Raw genomic sequence first — 18,095 nt, forward strand, 5'->3', positions numbered from 1 at the left:
GGACGATCCCATGATAAGTAATGAACGCTTTTCCCTAAAAATGTAAGTTGGGAAACTTCAAGTGCCATTGGAGGTTGTTTTGACTCCTGAGATCCTAGGAAAGCAAACGTAGCCAGAGTGACAGGTCCCCTCCTGGCTCCTAGAGCGTCCACCTCTGCTAGAAATCTCTCACTTTCAAATAATAATTGGACCTCTAAATATTTTAGGGTACAGTAAGACCTGGGGTGAAAACAGGGAGAGGCTGATAGAGTGCCCTGGTCAGTACAGTTCCTGGCAGACTTGCTTGGAGGGGTGCGAAAGAAAAGCGGGCTGTGAGCGTTGCTGCTGCTTGTTTGGGTTTTTTTCTTTTCCTGGTAGTTATGCAATGAAGCCTGATCCTACATCCAAGGAAATGAATGATAATAGCACCCTGAACATGACTGAGTGAAATGGCTGTAAACCTTGATTTAAAAATAAAAATTAAAAAAACATATCAAGTGAGGCTCCCTCCCTCAGGTTGCCTCGTTTCAACTCCAGTGGGAGCTTGTCAGAGAAATGAGGACAAGATCATTGTTGCTGTGACCACAGCTAATTCCTGCTCTGATAAGATGCTTTTGTTTTAGGCACACAGCCTCGTCATGATAGTGACAGATAGCTGCTGATACATTTGGGAAAGGATTCATTGTGTGGATTATGTTTTGTTATATGAGATTTAGATACAGCTTTTTGGTTAACAGTTTTCCTCTTCTAGTCTCTTCCTGATGGTGTTCCCTTCCTCGTCTCCTGGGATTGTCTGACTGATAAGGCCTTATGAGGAAAGAAGGGTATGCTCCTGCATAGATCAATTTCGTATGACTTTTGCTAGATGCTTTCAAATGATCCTGTGGTCCAAGTGGGGAAGAGACAGACAGAGAGAGAGAGGATTTTGTAGGATGGGGAAATGCAGCTTGTGGGCTGTTCAAATCCTCTCCCCTCTACCATGCTTCTCTCCAGGATGCCTTGGCCCCATTAGGAGACATACAGCTTTTTCATGGAAATCAGCCTTGTAGCTCACCTGAGCTGGAGGGAAGTCCCTCGGGTGTGCAAGAGGAGAGGGAGTACCTGCTTTCCAGGACTGGCTGCGAGGAGGCTGTGGACACGGGTGTCTCTAGGAATGAAGCCCAGCAGAGCCATGGTGTGATGTGTGTGTGCGTGCTCATGGCGTGGGGCAGCAGGTGGCTGCGCTGGGTCCTGTACTCAGCACATACTGTCTGAAGTTTTCTGGGTTATACTATCCCAATCCCTGAAAAGCTTGCCACCCCTCCTCCCCAGCTGTAAGAGGAAATATCACTCTGCTTTCTGCAAGGCAGTAATTTTAGGGAAGGGGAAAAGTTGGTAGGGTTTGACATTTTACTGGGCGTGTTGGAGGACAATCAGTGAGAGGCTGATAGCAATCTCTATTCTTGACGGGGTTTGGGTGGTGATAATTGGCTGCCAGTAGAAGCATGTATCATTTATACCAGTGGCTCTTCGGTAGTGCTGAAGAATCTCCTCTCTGTTTTGCTATCGTCAGGCTTGTCTAGCAGCCTACAGTCTGCAGACTCAGCTTTCATGGCGATATCGACAGTGCAGGAAGTTGAACGTGGCCGTGTGGAGAAGCACAGAGCTGTTAGTGGGAGGCTCTCGAGGGAAACTACTGTGTGCAGATGTGCTGTCTAATGAAATATTCAAAAAATACCAGCACACATCCACCCCCCCACACTCCCAAATTACATCAGAAATAGAAGTGGTCTTTTAGCTACTTCAATGACACATGCTGTTTGGATGATATATTGAGTTATTTACTTAAAACAAATCCAGTTAACTTTGCCCATATTGGAGAAGAGCCATGGTCTGAGAATAATCACCTTTATTTCAGTACAGTGTAGGAACACAAGAGCAGATTCTTTTTTTATTGTGTGTGAATTTAAGATGTGTATGAGAAAGATTCCTTTTATGCCTTTAGGGTATCACAGATCTCTTTTAACATGACTTTATGGGAGCTGGTTTTTAAATTATGTATTTTTAGTGCACTTTTTTTTCCCCAAAAACAAGCAATCTCTGAGCAAGTGCATATGACGTTTACTTAACAGCAGATTTCTGTAGAAATGCATGAGAAAGCATTGCCTTTAAGATTGATGTGATGGACTGCATGATGTGCTTTCTAATTGATTCCTTGGCCATGCTTCCTTCCATCATTTTGAAACCCCTACAAGATGTCAGGTAGGCTGAATGTGTTCTTTAAATTCAGTGCTTGATGAATTGATTGAGAAGGGCTTGGTGCTTACATAAACAGGTGCTTTTGTTTAGGTCTAGGATCCTAATGTGTCAAAAAGAGTAGTCAATTTTTCTTTAATCTTCCCTGAATTAATCCTGAATACAGACATCTTTGTAATGCTGATTGTGCTCTTTGATTGTTATTTTAATATTTGCAATTTTTCACTCAATTTTTACGTGCTAAAATTGATTCTATGTATTTCTGGTGAAACAGATACTGTAATAAAACATACTTTTTTCTTAAAATGGTTAGTCTTACCATCTTTGAGCATTCAGGAGTTGTGAGAATGCCCCCCTAATACTGTAAGAACTGCAGAAAGAGCAAGTTTTTGGTTTTGATTGGGTCCTGTCCCATCCCCCCCCCCCCATTTAATTTATTTACCTCTTGGCACGGTTGTCATCAGAATACATTTCTTAATGCAGGCTGAAAAAAACTGCTTTCTGACCTTGCCTTGCAATTTTTCAATTAATTTCTAACAAGGAGAGGTAGAAGATGCATTTAGAAAGGTCTTCTATTTGGAGATCAGAGTTTAGGCATCTCTTTCCATTTCATCAACAACAGCGACACTGAGACAGTCCACAAAATGCCACCATAACTATAAAGCTAAATATTTTGCATTGAGGTGAAGGGTTTTAAACAGCTAGCATTCAGTGGCCCCGGATTTTAAAATAAGAACCAAACATGGATTTGAAAATGTGGAGAATTTTATGTTTGTGTTGCTTAAAGCTGGTCTATTTTTTCCCACCTGCGAGGTGGGAGTTGATGTGGTGTAGAAGGCAGACCAAGAGGCAGAATAATGAGTTCACAGCCTTGAGAGCGCTTTGCTGGGATTTCTGTCAGGGATCCTGAACATTTCATCCTGGGATGCACATACTAAACCCTTAAAATGCCCTCCTGTGCAGATCAACCTCTAAATCTGGAAAATAGATGTTTGCTTTTTTTTTTTTTTTTAATACTTTAATACTTTGTGTTTTGCCTTGAATGCATAAACAGCTCCAGGAGCAAACACTCGCTGACTTGGAGCAAACAAAAAAAAAAAAATCCTGTTACTTAAATGTAATCAATTATGCACATGAAAGATGTAAATTATCAAGAAGATCTGTAAACCACAGGCTCAAGCACATCCCTAACCCAGTTTCTGTAAAACTCCTTCTCTGCCAGAGACTCAGACTGTTTGCTGGTGGTGCATGTTCTGTTTGAGCTATAAAATAATTACCTTGTCAGATTTTACACTTGTTTGAATGTAAAACAGTAAGGTTAGACTCCCTTACTGTAGAGCCCCACTGTAATTGCTTCATTGTTTTGAATAAGTGGTGTAGTTGTTTCTTGGCAAAACATGCAGATTAAACCTTACCTTTACAGATTTTTGGTTTTTTTTCCTGAACTACAGCTCAGTAAACAGAGAGTTATGGAATTCTCTCAGTTTATAAAGCTGCCAGCATTTATAATTTTATTTATTCCATATTGTTTGGACCCATTTGCAAAATAGACCATGTGGTAGAGACCCAGGAACTGCATCACAAGTGCAGTTCTTTTTTCACTTTTTTTTTTTTTTGATGCTGTAGCCCAATGGGGAATGTGCAATTATTGGTTTTCATTTACATTGTATTTAGTTTTGCCAGTGTCAAGGAGAAAACGTGTAAGAAGTGGACAGCATTCCCTGAATGCTGTGATCCCAGCATACTGGAACATGCTGTGCACTAGTCTATCTCCTGCCATCTAGCCCAGAGTGCTGGGCATCCTTGGCATTTGTTTATTAGCAGGCAAATGGTCCCGGGAACTGCGTCTGCTGCTTGTCTCCTTCAGAAAAGGACAGAGGTGTTTGAATTTCTTGGTATCTCTTTGAAAACCCAACTGTTGTGTGAATATGAAAGATAGCCTTCTATCTTCTTCACAAAACATGCCAGGTGACAAGATATAAGACCCCAGCAACTCTTAGGAAAACTTTTACTGCTGTAACCATACTGATGTGGTTAAAGTGGGGAAACAAACCCAACTGCAGTGCTGTTACTATCAGTGTAGGAGTACTGACTGTTTCACTCATTCCAAGTCAGAACAATATTAGCAGAAATTTAATTTCCACTGGAGCTTTTAACAAGAAGATCATGTTGATTTCAAAAAACACAAACAAACAAAACCAAGCAAAATCAACAGCAACATAAGAGCTTCTAGATTCCCTGGGATAGTTATGCTGGTAATAGTTACTGCTTAGTGCAGCTAAATAGAAGTTTGCATATGACCTTTAACCTCATCAGTCAATGGAGTTGTTCAGTTAAAATTGACACATGCAACTCAAGTTCCAAATGTTTGTAATAAAGCAGTTGCAAAGTAGTTGCCAAAACATAGGTAGAATTTGCCTGGTAGATAGTTTCCACTTGTAAGTTCTGAGAAATGTCCATGCTCACAGAATATTCTGTGAGCTGGAAATCAAGCCAAACTGTTAAAATGAATAATAAATTATGCCAGTTCTTATTAAAATATTATAGCTGGGAAACTCTTCTGTGCAGTTCCAGTCCACAGAATGGGTGGGTAGTTTCTGTGTGAGCGGTAGTAGCAAATTCAGTGTTGTTAATAGATGTAAAATTTACCTTTGTCCTGCAATGTTATTCCAATCATCAGAAACCCTGTTCTTCTTATTTTTATTTTTTTTTCCAACTTTTTCAGATAATTAAATGGGTCAGGTCTCTACAGGATGCTGCTGCATGGTGGCTATAAATATTGCAGTGAGCAGCTCAACCCTTCCATCCACCTATGGCCTCTGGTGGGAAGAAGCTGAACTGCTCAAGTATTTGTCAAAGTCTAGTGTGTTGCTCTTGTAAATCAAGGCAAACTCTGCATTTAACTCTCATAAGTTCATTGAAAAGGCAAACCCTGTGCTACTGAAATGGAGATTTAATTTCAGCTCAGCAGGCTCAGGCCATGTTTTGTGACAGAAAGCAGCATCCCAGGGAGAGCTGAATTCGGTGTGTACTGTGTGAAGTTCTGAGTGGCCATGCCACACAGTTTATCATGCAGTGTGAAATACAGTTTGGTCATAGATTTGTGACAGTAGCTCAGCAGTGTAACTCAGCTGTGCTGGTTGTGTTCAGCAAGTAGCAGGAGCTTGGACTTAAAAAAGAAATTATGAGCTTGGCCACTCTGTCTGTTTATACACTGTGATTATAAATAAGTAAGTTGGGTAGTAATAGCTCTTTTACAAGGAGTGAACTGGGACGTTGTCCTGTATTGCCTACCTTCTCAAACAAGACTTCTGTGGAAATGTTATATTCTTAGCTACTTTGTCCATAGAAAGCAAATGGTAATGATAGTGACCTCAGTGTTTACATCAAACCAATTGGCACATGTATCCCAGATACTCATGACTGAACTAGATTATTTGCTTCCAGATGAATAAGATGAATATGCCAGAGCAGTTTTCTCCAAAGAATCAATCTGTGAATACCTGAAACCCAGCAAATATATATTTAAATATTATTAAGTAGACAATTTTAGTTTCAGATAATTGTTGGATATAAAACTAGAGCCAAAGAGGTAAATCTCTTCCTTGTATGGGTAGTAAAAGAGATGGAATAGAGCCTTCCCTTTCCTGATGACAAAGGATCCTTCTTTCTACCTACTCATTTTTTATGAAAAGCCAGTGAAACGGAGGAGTGTGATGCTGAAATCTGCTCTGTGGGTGAGTACTGTCTCTGTCACCTACTGTGCAACACCAAGGGCAGCAGAAGCTTCTTTTTAAGGCTTTTAGCTGCAGCCAAATATGGTGAATTAGCTATAACCATGACTGTTGGATTCCCATCAGTCCCATGGGGACTTTCTGCTTCCCTGTATTGATTCATTTTAGAACAGTGTTTCAGCTGAACTTAGCTGTTTAGAAGTTAGAGCCAGTTGTAAAGTGGAACTGTCAGTTCAGAATTTGAATGAAGTATCAAAAATCAGATCTGGAACACATTTGGAAGAACTGGCTGCTAACATTGATGGAATGATGGTTGTGGATTACGACATCATCATCTTGACAGCATTTCCATCTTTTAATTTTTATATTGCCATTTAAACCCCCAAACTTCACAGGCAAATTTACTTTTCATCTCTTAACTGTAAAACCATTCAATTTCTCCTACAATTAAGATATAGTTCAGAATAGAACCATGTCAGAAAAGCAAGTGGATATTTTTCTTTCTTTTGATGAAGATTAAAACATTCAGTGTGATTCTGTAAAATCCCTTTTCCCCCCTTCTAACTGAACACATATTATTCATGTTAAATATATTATACCTTGCTAGAGAAACCCATTTTTCAGGCTCTAAAGGCTGAAACGCTGAGTGATTAATTAAAATTTTCCTTTGCTACATTTTCCTTGCTTGACTAATGTCATAGGAGCAAGATAACATATAAGCACATGCTGGACTGAAAACAATTTCTGCCAGCAATAGACTTCCATCATTTATTAATTGGCAGTAAAAGTCTTATTTATCAGATGTCTGAAAGGTCAGTGAGCAAGGCCCTGGGAGGAAGGGTAAGAGGTGGTGTTGGGTGTTGCTGTTTGCTTTCCTTCCTCATCATTATTGCTAGGTTTAAGTCATGCTTTTTCTTCTGTCTACCACAGAGCTCTTGACCCCACTCAGAGCAGCTGCTCCTTGTTGTAAAGTGATCATTATGCTTTTTTGTCAAGAGTCAACAGGAGCTCTCTCCAGGTTGTGGTGGCATGAGTAAAGGTTTTGCCCCTGACCTGATCTTGTGGTAGTGAGGATAGTGTCTGTGACTTCCTCCTAGCAGAATCAAGAAACTTTACAAAAATAAGGAAAACAGCAGTGTTCCAAAGTTTTCTTTTCCTTGGCTCTGCTGAAAATGTTTTTCTTGAGGCTTCCTTCCCCTGCTTTTCTCGATCATACTACCTTATGTTAAAAAAAATAAAAAAAAGGAGAAACAGTGTGACCCTCCTGTCCTGTCCTTTAATGTCACAGTTTTGTTTCTAATTGTTACCCATGGGCTTCTCTCCCATAAAGCACATATTTTTCTGAAGGAACTGACTGCTTCTCTGGCAACTGGAAGATTTTTCAGTGCAATGTAATAACAGAAACCTCTCTGTGAAGCATTTTCTGTTTATCAGCTCTTGCTTAGCAGCCTAGCATTAAACAGACACAGAGTAAAAAGGAAAGAGTAAAGGTTTTGAATTGCAAGAGAGGTCAGATCTTCTTAAAGTGTCAGTAAGAGCCAGCATCTTTGCATTAGAGTAATTCACATCTTCTGTGCCTTCTTGAGTAACTCTTGTCAGTAACGAACTAATTTTGCTCTGAGTTGCTCTTATCACTCTACTTCATTCAGGCTTGAGTTCCTGACTGCTTTTAGATGCTGTATGAGCTAAGTAAGCACTTGCACACATGTTTATGTAGCCACTTTGTTACATGAATGTAGACTTAAAAATAATGCCCAAGTGTCTTACTGAGGATCAGGATCTCCGTGTTTAGCAGCGTGTTGCCCTTCTTCATCGGTGAGGTTTAAGTACTGGTATTTTGTGTCTGGGGCATGCTGCATCTGAATGTTGTTTTTTAAACAGTAAACTTTAGCTCATGGCTTTTATCTCTGTATTTCTGAAGCTGATGTGGCACTAGGCTCCTGTGTGACAGTAGTAGTCAACCTGTTTGGTTGCATGCTTGAAAGGAGAGATGGGCTGTAAATCAGGAGTGAGGCAAAGTGGCCTTTTACAAGCAGTGCTAATTGCTGTCAGCAATATTGATCTATCTCAGAAGCGTACCATGGCCATTTAAATTTGCAGACTGAGTCAATTTCTCTAAGGAAGATATTCCGATAGAAAGAAGAGATTTCCATCTTCTATTTCTTAAATATATTACAACATTTAACAAATATTTGTTGTTAAGGAAGTGCCTGATTTCTCAGGTATATTACATGTGTAGATATACCCATTAATATATGTTTGCAGTGGCACTTGGCATTTTACAGTTAAGAGTTTCATATCACAGCCTGTAATACTGTGCAAACATTTATTAAGTGAATCCTATCAATAAATAAAATAACTAAACTAGTGCTTGTAGGAGTATGCCATTTTACACGGGAGGCAACTGATACAAGAATGTTACAGCTTTAATTGCCCAAGATTCTCCTAATGAAGAAGATGCTGAAACTCATGTCTTTGCAAATTTAGTTCTGGCTCTGTCCTAAAGCAGAGTTGCTACCATGTGAAGCAAGGGCAGAGAGGGAAATAGCAAAGGAAATGGTCATGGGTTGAATGATCTTGGAGAGAAGGTCGTTTGAAGTGTGAAAACTTGTACAGAGTATTAACAACTTGAGAGATGCTTTGAAAACACAGCAGAACATCAAAAAAGTGACAGGATACCCTGAGGAGCTCCATGGCTCCAAGCAGGAGACAGGTACTTACAGCCAAAATTTTTATTCACCTTTGTTAATAAAACATAGAACTGGCAAAGCCACTTCTGGTTACCATCCTTTTTCCTCCCTTTATTAGTGCAGCACTGACTGCCTCAGACTAAATGAGTTATGGTTAATTAGCTGGGTCAAGTATTGACTAATTGTCTCTAAAGAATGTCCGGAGTCTTGATTTCTGTTTGTCTTCTTTTCTCATTTTTGTTTGTTTAGGTTTGGGTGTGTGTGTGTGTTTGTTTATTCTATTTTGTTGTGTTCTTTTGTTATTATTTTGTTTTTATTGGGTGGAGATGTTTTTGTTTTGTTTTAATAGAATGGTAAAATTCTCCCCATTTGTGTAAAAAAAATTTTTGTGTAACACATACCTGCTTTAAGAAAATTTAATTGATTCACCTTCTCATGAAATCATATTTACTTAATTATTCTAAATGATGTGTGTGTTTATCTGTTGTTTGTGTAGTTGTAATCGAGTTGTGTAGCTGAATGATTGGAGAGGTTGTCTCCTTTTCCCAGTGGTAGTTTGTTGCTGCTAAAAATGACAACACACTTGGTAGATGCTCCCAGTGAGCATTTTTTGGTGCTGAACTCCAGAATTTTTTCTGGTGCCTGGGGCTTGACTGGCGTGCTCTTCTTGCACACACACCCACAGCCACCCCATTTATGTAAGAGGACATAATGATGATTGCTCAGCCTTTACTTCAACCTGTCAGCCAAACAATAATAATCACCTACTCCAGGTAATGGCAGTCTGGATTAAGCCAGACAGTGCAATTTGAGCTCTAGTGTATAAGCAACATTCTCCTCGAAATCTGGGAAGTATCCTGCTTGGGATCCTGCAAGTGGTAGAATTGATAATGGTGTTTACAGTTACTGGGGAGTAACAGATAAAACTCTCTAAACTGCACAGATCAATTCCCATAAACTAGAATAACAATTTTTAAAGTGTCAAATGACTTCTCCAATTCACTGATAAAACTATCAGCAAATCCAGAGTATTGTCACTGATGACTTGTATGACTTTATGTGCTTGCAGGATGGAGCTCTCCAGTGACAAACCTAACAGTGACACAGATACAGTAAAACCTTACACCTGTGTGATTCATTCAATTGCAGATCAAATTCCAACTATCACAAGCTTGTAACCAAGCCAATGGAGCAGTGTTTTGTAAATGCTTGGAAGCACTGGGTGGGGTAATCTAACAATAAAACTGATGAGAAAATGACAGTAGCCATTTAACATCAGAATTGCTCTACCTGAACAGCAGTGCTTCTCTTAGAGACTTCAGAGTGAAAGAGCTCCTGGGGCTCAGCCCTAACATGGCCACCTCAGAAAAGTGAGATGAATCATGCTTGGAAAGGGCCTCTTTTGCCATGAATTGTGCAGGGCATTCACATAAATTACTCGTGGACAGCTTGGACATGTAAGTGTAATCGCAGTCCACAACTGGTTAAGTTTAATTTACCTCCAGGTTTTTATTAAACACCTCGTGTCCAGCTGTTGAGGAGACTGTTTAACCTTGTTCTTGCTGCATGCAAGAGGGACTAGGCAAAAGGCTTTGTTTTATCCTGTTGGATAAAATAAAATCCTAAGGCATATATTTTACAAATTCTTTGGACATCACTTTTGGCTTTACCTGTTTTTCAAGGAGAAGATATTTTGCTGTGGTGGTGAGGAAACCTTTGAGAAACCATGGGAAATGACCTCTGCTGGCTTGAGATGTAATAGAACTTTTTAAGCAGGATTTCTGTGTTCTTACAGGATAACCACTATTCTAAATAACAGTAACAGGTGGCCTTGTTATCATGTGTGTTACAATATTTCCATTGACTTTTGTATCTCTCTACTTAGTCTTGGTCCCTTAATCTCACCCCCAGTTGCTGATTCCTTTAAGAGATGGTTGGATATTTATATGAAACAGCTGAAAACACATGAAAATGTCTAAGACAGGCATTTATGAATTAATTTGTAAGAGAAATTTTCACTTTGTGTTACTGAATTGATTTCACAAGGATGATCTGATGATGTTTTCATACGAAATGTACCTTTTGGGAGTATTGAATCTATGGCTATAACCCCTCCACCTGCCAAGGGAACCCCTCCACCTCCAAGATTTGCCAAGGGAAGCCGATTAGACTTTGGTGGAGGCAGCTGGCTCAGACACAGGTACAGGGAGAACTGATCCAGAAGACTGAATCATAGCACTCAGACCTGGGCCTGACTGTGCCAGTCCTTGGGGCTGTTTGGAGCTTGTGCAGAACCCTGGCTCCACCTGAGATCCTTATTTTGAGCCCTCAGCGTAATTATAGCACACACATGAGCAAGTGGAAATCCTTGCCTGGGGCCCTGGGGACACAGTGACTGGATTTCGTGCTGGGTGATCTCTGGTGCAGTTTAGTCCTCTGTGCTATTTCACATTTCTCTGCCAGTGTTTGAATTAATCCTTTAGTGTTCGTGCTTTGTTCTGTGTCATTTCGGTGCCTGAGGCTGCTGGTGTTTCTGGCTGGCTCTTCTCTTACATGGCCCTTATCCCTAAAGTGAGTGAGTGTTTTTGACTTCAGGCTTAGCTCCCATCTAAAGGTGTATTTAAAGGTAAAATGATTTCTAATGCTAATTGGGGTGGGGGAAAATTAGAGCAAGAGAGTTTAAAAATTAATATAGAATATTTATAAGCATCCTCAGTGCATTTGGTGAAACTGGGATAAAAAGGTTTCTAATTTCTGCTGTGAGGTACTTTGTTGTGCTTCACTTACAATGGTAACTGAATGTGTGAGGCCTGTGGGGCCTGCAATGTATTTGCCTTTTCATCAAATACATTTATTTGTACTGGGTTTAGGTCATATTTTCTGCCGTTGTAATTACTGAGCAGTAATGGGATGAAAGGGCTCACCTGTGCCAATTTATGGTTCCTTTCAAAGTCAGGAGTGATGCTTGGGCAGTGCTTGGACTCTGTGGGGAGACATGTTTTATGTTATACTTCTTTAAAAAAAGGAAAAAATTAAATTATTATTTGGGGGATTTTTTCCTTTGGCACCAGTGTTTGTTTGAACTCTCACATCCATGGCCAGATATTCATACTAAGGCAGGCAAGGAGCTCTGGGGAGGGTCTTTGTCAGCCTGGCTGCATGAGTGCTTTCTGTGAATCCCATTCACTGACAGATCCATTTATGCTTATTTTGGTGGCCAAAGGAGGTGGTAACTTGCTATAAATTGACCTTCTTGTATTTATCAATGATTTTGCTCAAAAGAAAGTTGTTGCAGACTGTTCCCATTGGTGACTTAACAAAAGGTTAAAGTAAACTGGTTTTAGAATATTACAGTATTGGGGAGAAATGGTTGGAAATGATGCACATAAGTCAGCAGAGTGCTGTAGGGATTCTGCATTATCTGAAACAGTGTGAAAGGCAGCATGGGAAGGCTGAGCAGAGATAGTTCCCATTAAAACAAGAGGGGGCAATCCAGGTTGTTCTTAAGCTTTTTGTGAGCACCATAATGTATGTAGAGCTCTGTAGTGAGCCAGTAAAATGCAATGTTAAAGACAAGGAGCCAGTAAAATTTTATATTAAAGATAAGCCTTGGAACCAATGTTCATCTTTATTTTTGTTGTATTCTATATTACCTCTTAAAGATAGTGACAGACTGTGAATGCTGGACCTCTCCCAGGGAGCCAGATAAAGTATTGATGCCACTGGCAGCTTAATTCAACTTGGGAATTTTCTTAAGAATTTATTGCTGCTTCATAATACCTTTGCTAGATGGGCTTTCTGGTCAGGAGATGCTGATGCTTGTTTTCTGTGTTAGCTCTGCCCAAGGTGGTCTTACTTGCTGCAGTTTTAGAATGAGAAACAGTACCTGATTTTAGTCTTTCTGTGGCTTTTCTTTAAACTTCCTCACTGCTTTGCAGCTTATATTGATTTCCTTTGCTTTGTGACAGGCAAAACTGCAACTGGTGTCACTGTGCATATTGTTCAAGGCAAGACCAAGAAAGAAGAGCAGTTTGATTTTCTCAGTCAAGATGGGATGGGAGCCATCAGCTCTGGGGAGCTATCTCTGTGTGCTGCCTCATCCTAGATCAGGTGTCTCTGAGGAACAGGCTTTACTTGATACCTGATTTTTCCTTCTCAGAGCAGCTGAGGGCTCAGGACTATCTTTTTCTCCCTTTTAGTACCAGGGAATGGCACCTCTCAGGAGCAATGCTTGGGCCTGACAGGGGAGAATTGTAGCTATGTGTTTACAGCCCTTCTTCACTGCAGTGGCATCCAGGGCAGCACAGAGTCACTCCCTTTTCTTTCTGGGGAAGGACTGTAAGGAGGAAAGTGCAGAAAGGTTGAGAACCATGAATTTAACTTTTCTCATTTTTATTTCAGCGATAATTACACCTCAACCTCTGTGGTTCAGCAGTAGCTTGAGAACAGCTAAGATACCTCAGACATATTGGTGCTAAAACTGTGGACAAAATGAAACATTTCCTGCTTCTTTCTATACCAAATGCTGCATCTTCGCCATTTTCATAGAATCACGGATTGTTAAGGTTGGAAAAGACCCTAAGATCATCAAGTCTGTTTTGCTTTCAGTTAAGCCTCTTCCACTGAAAGAGTTTTCCTTTGCTGCATTTAGTTGATCACTGAATTTTTAAAAGTTATTTTCTTGTCCACATCCTTCAGAAAGAGGGTTAAACGCATTTCATTTTTGCTTCAGAAAGTGTTTATTAATAACCACAAGGAGACTGCAAATATGAAGAAAAGAAGGAGACAGGCAGATATCAAATGTTTTGCTCTACTTGCTGTTTTGTATTTGTGATTCTGGTTTTGTTTATATGTATTTTCCACCAGTACATTTATACAACTATTGCAAGTAATGAAGTGCTTGTAATTCCTGAGATTCTGGCAGTCGTGCCTTGTAATGGACAATATTTATACATCAAGGCAATAACTAGGCCTATTTCTAATTCTAAGTAATCTTCCTCACTTGAATGTTAAAGTGCTTTCCAGTAATTAGTTATCTTACTTAATTGCTATTTTTTTTGAGGGCAGGAAGCTTTGCTTTTGTCTTACAAAAAGAACCTGAGTCACCAGGCTGAGTGCATTATTGCTCCATGGTACATGCTGAGCCTGCTGCTGCCAGAATAGGAATTTTACTCCGTAACATTTCCAGCTTTACAGCTACAGCTACTGATGGCACTCAGAAGTCTTTATGTACAGGAGATCTGTTTTCATTTCATTTAATTTCATTATTTGCACTGTTCATTTCACTATTTGCTCTTTTGCTGCAGCTCCAAATCAAAAGACACTTCCTGGAGTAGCTGGTAGTGGGAGTGTAAATCCTCCTGTGAGCTGCCTGTGTCCTCCATTTGGTTGGGACCAGTAAGTTACTGATCTGGCAGCAGGAGTCCCTCAGAATTGAAAGTTTCAGTCATTTCTTGTGGTATTCACACATCTCAGTGCAAAATCCTCTTCAAAGCTTGGCATTTTAGGCCCTTTCCTGGTGTGTGATTTCTCCCAAATGTATGGTCATTGATTTCAAGGATTTACTGCAGGGTTTAGATTCTTCCTGAAAATTGCTTGGTTTCTGCTATTAATTATTCACAATCCACAGTGCTGGATCACATAATCTTTCAGGTATTGCCTCACTGAGCTGCCTTCCTAGGTGTCTCCCTCTGGGTTTAATTGATCTGGTGTGAAAAACCATGTGAACCATAAAATATCAGAGTTCCTCAAAGATTACTGGGATAACTGTGGAAAGAGTGGAATAATCTTAGTCAATCTTATGACTTTGTCCATAAATCTGGTCCTTTTTGTACTATTTGTAATTGCTTATGGTCAAACTTGAATACACCAGCTTTAAAATGTTACTATATGCAATATTGCTTCATGCTAAAAGGTATTAGAAACTAACCTTATATGGAAAATAAACAGCAAATATATGTTATTATATATTTCCAGATATCTTCAAAATTGCTTAGACTAATCTTTAATAGAAGAACATGAAGATCAATATTTGACTGGATTTGATTTTAATGGTTGACACTGAAATAGAAGGAAGAAGAGTAGCCTGATTTCGTAAAGAGAATTAGAAAGCTAATTGGGCCACAGACAGCAAAGGATGGTAATGGATAGCACACCAGGATGGATTTCAAGCTGTAACTAATCTTCCTGTTTAGATTTTTTTTCCCCTGCATGTTTTTGAGGCATAATATATTAAGTGTGGGGGAAGGGCCTTTTCCTGGAGAGCCAGATCTATTACCAAGCTCTGGATTATGTAAATACCTGATAACCTAGTTGGTAAAGATGTCAGATACAAGTTTAAATGTAAATCTGCTTTTTAAAACAATTACCTAAACCCAGACAGAATTTGAACTTTCAGAGCTCTGACTCTGAGGATATATACAAAGTGAGGAGACTTTGGTGGCCTTCACTGTGAGCTTTCATAGTCTTTTTTCTCCTTCTGCCTCAGCTGTTGTATTTTTCACAGGTGTGTGGAGCTGAAGCTAAATATTCTGATTATTCACCCAGAAAAGCTTGCCAGTCAGCCATGCAGATCAGCTTCAGGGAACCATAATGATTTTGATGAACCTTTTAGAAACACTTTAAAAGAGGTCTTTTTTTCAGAACAGAATGCTTTGTTTTTTGTTCAAAGTTACTTCATGCTTATATAGCATACAGTATGAAATTTTAACATGAAAATTAAATGCTTTCATTTCATTGATAATAAATGTTTCAATTAACATAAAGAAGTACTTTGTAGAAAAAGAAAACTCAAACTTGCATACTCGTTTTTGGAATTACCGGATTTTAAACTTTCAGAATTCACTATCTTCTATTTCCACACTGATTTCCATGTATAAATTATGTTTGTGGAAGTGTACCAGATATACTGATAGATTGACTGAAACAGGAGGTAATTTCATAGAAGGTAATTTATATTTATGCACTGTATATATGTGTATACAAGAACAGAACCTGTTTTATGGCAGCATGATGCTGATACCTGTATTCAGCCCAGGTTCTCTCAACATTTTTTCCATCTAGACATCAGCCGTGGTATTTCAGTAAAGAACTTTGAACTCCTGCTAAGGTGTTTATGTTATCATGAAGTACAGATAATAAAAAGGAGAGGAACAGGCTGTCATAGCTGTTCTAGAATATCTCGTTTAAATAGGTATTTTACATGCAGGGTAGTCAAACCTTTGAAGTTGAAGTATTCATAGCATTAATGTGTAACTTCTCAACCATTTTTTTCAACTTTTACAAGGACTAGCTTAGTTTAAAAATGTGCAGTTAGTTGCTTAGATTTAAATGTTCAACTGGAATGTCCCTATTAAGTTCAAATGGGGAAAGAACTGATTATTTGAGATTCAAGTGGAGCTTCGTAATTAAATGCTGGAAGTGGGATGATGTTCTCCTAATACTGTCTTTTAGCCTTCTACAAGCTAAATGTCTATGAGCCTTCCAGTTGCTCTTTGCCAGTCCTGAGGAGAGAAATGCATTTAATAATGGGAAGCCCTCCAGAGGTGTTTGCTTGCTCCTTAAATATCTTGGACATTAAAGGTGCAGAACACTGTTCCCACCTGAACACTGAGCTGTCTGTTTCTTTAATATGTTTTGTACGTTCCATTTCGGGTTGCTCAGAAGAAACTCCAAGTATCGTATTTTTCTGAAAGTGGAAATCTCTTTGCTTTCTGCCTTCCATCTTATGGTGTCAGTTTGGGTATGTTACAACAGCTCAGAAAAGCATTTAGGCTCTCTTGGTGAGAGATGCTCTCTGGAGTTTCAAATCTTTTGCAATTAATTTTGTTCTTTTATTCTGGCTTTTTCAGGAAATAGGAAATGCTTCCTCTTGTGATTTGGGGTACCTGTCAGAAATATTGGCACTGTTGACCTTAAATGTAAGGTGGAAAGAGTACCAAGTGCATCCAAGTGAAGTTATGCACTGTAAACCTGTATCAAACAACTTCAATGCTGCTGGGTGCCCTTCTCAAAAATAACTTAAAAGTGGCATTCTCAGGAGTGATTTGGGCTCTTTGGTATAACTCTTCACAAGTCTTGTTGTAGATTCCTAAATCACTTCACAGGTAGAAGTTTTCTTGTCATCCTTATTAACAGTCAATAGCTCCATTATTTTTTTTCTCCTCTCTTCTTCCTCAGCTCCCTTTTTTAGAATCTGGATACTTTTTTTATCACAATGGTCTTGCTAAAGCCAGGAGAAGACGCAGCCTTCAACACAAGCTTCGTCTGGAAAAGGACTCCAGGGTAAGTGTTTCATCATTATGTGCACTGTCATGTTTTCTTTGTGACACAGACCATTTTTTTATGCAATCAGGTAATGATCAAATCTGTGGCTATGATTATGGGGTTTTTTCCCCAGTGCTTGTTTCAAGCTTGGTGGCTTCTGTATGCACACACTTCCAAAATAGTCTCAGCTTTTATTTTTACTTTACTGTTAGAAGTAGTCATACATTCTCTGAGATATGTCCTCTCTCCAGTAAGACTCAGTGATGCCATAGTCTCCAGGACATCTCTGTGCACTCTGTAATGTGGGGAGAAGCCATCTGAGGTACATCTCCTGGCTGTCCCCTCCATGAGTCCTGCTACCCATGGGTTATTCAGCTCTGAATACCTTGTGGTATGAATGGTGGCACTTTCTCAGCAACCACCATAGATTCCTTCCTTCTCAGGAACAGTATAAACACCAGTTACTAGGAGAGTGTAAGCTGTCAAACTTGAGTAGTTCTTTTAGAGGCTCTTGATTGCAGTCTACAAATGCTGTGCTCAGTTTTCAGAGTATAAACCTCTCAGACAGGAGAAAAAGGCCCCTTTTGTGGAAAGCTATGAGCTGGCACTGACAAATTCTTTTTCCTTATATGCAGAGTTTTTGCACCAGTTTAATACTGGGCTGAAGTTGGACCAGGTAGCACAAAAATTATATTTACTGCCCAAAGAAAGTAGGTCAGCCTAAGGAATGATATCATGACAGCAAATAGATTATTTTTTAATCCTTCATTAAGATTTCAGTTCACTGCGCTGTGAAGAGGGGGAAACAATTTTATTCCAGACAGAATGTGATTGCCAGATTTGTGTTATTGGAACACCTGTGACAATGAAACACTTGAGTAGGAAGAAGAGGAAAATGGATTAAATAAGATCATAATTGTTGTTGTGACACCAGAGCAAGCAAGGTCTGATGAATTCCCAGATTAATTTTCCTGCTTCTGCAGAAATTTCAAGTGATTCCAGGCCCAGGTCCAGCTAGGGTGCCCATTGCTGGTCACTTCTGTAGTTGAGAGCCATGTGAGGGAACCACACAGGTTCCAGGTGCTGCCTGCCCCATTGCTCTGTCCCAAGATGCTGATAGTTGGGTGCTCTAGGGTCTCTTCCTGGTCCTCTTCTCCATGGAGAAACCAGGTACAGGTGAGGGGTTATGAGG

The 18,095-nt window shown here is 39.6% G+C and overlaps 1 protein-coding gene across 1 annotated transcript in view; it reads left to right on the forward strand.

Annotated features, from left to right (window-relative positions):
• Positions 1-18,095, forward strand: part of PCSK2 (proprotein convertase subtilisin/kexin type 2) — a 99,798-nt gene that overhangs the window by 1,038 nt on the left and 80,665 nt on the right. The window contains exon 2 of the mRNA XM_041477194.1: positions 16,817-16,921. Within this exon, the coding sequence (XP_041333128.1) occupies positions 16,817-16,921 (105 nt within the window). The remainder of the gene's footprint in view (positions 1-16,816; positions 16,922-18,095) is intronic.

The sequence above is a fragment of the Pyrgilauda ruficollis genome, unplaced genomic scaffold (assembly GCF_017590135.1).
Source record: "Pyrgilauda ruficollis isolate IOZ18807 unplaced genomic scaffold, ASM1759013v1 scaffold4, whole genome shotgun sequence".
In the NCBI taxonomy this organism is placed as follows: Eukaryota; Metazoa; Chordata; class Aves; order Passeriformes; family Passeridae; genus Pyrgilauda; species Pyrgilauda ruficollis.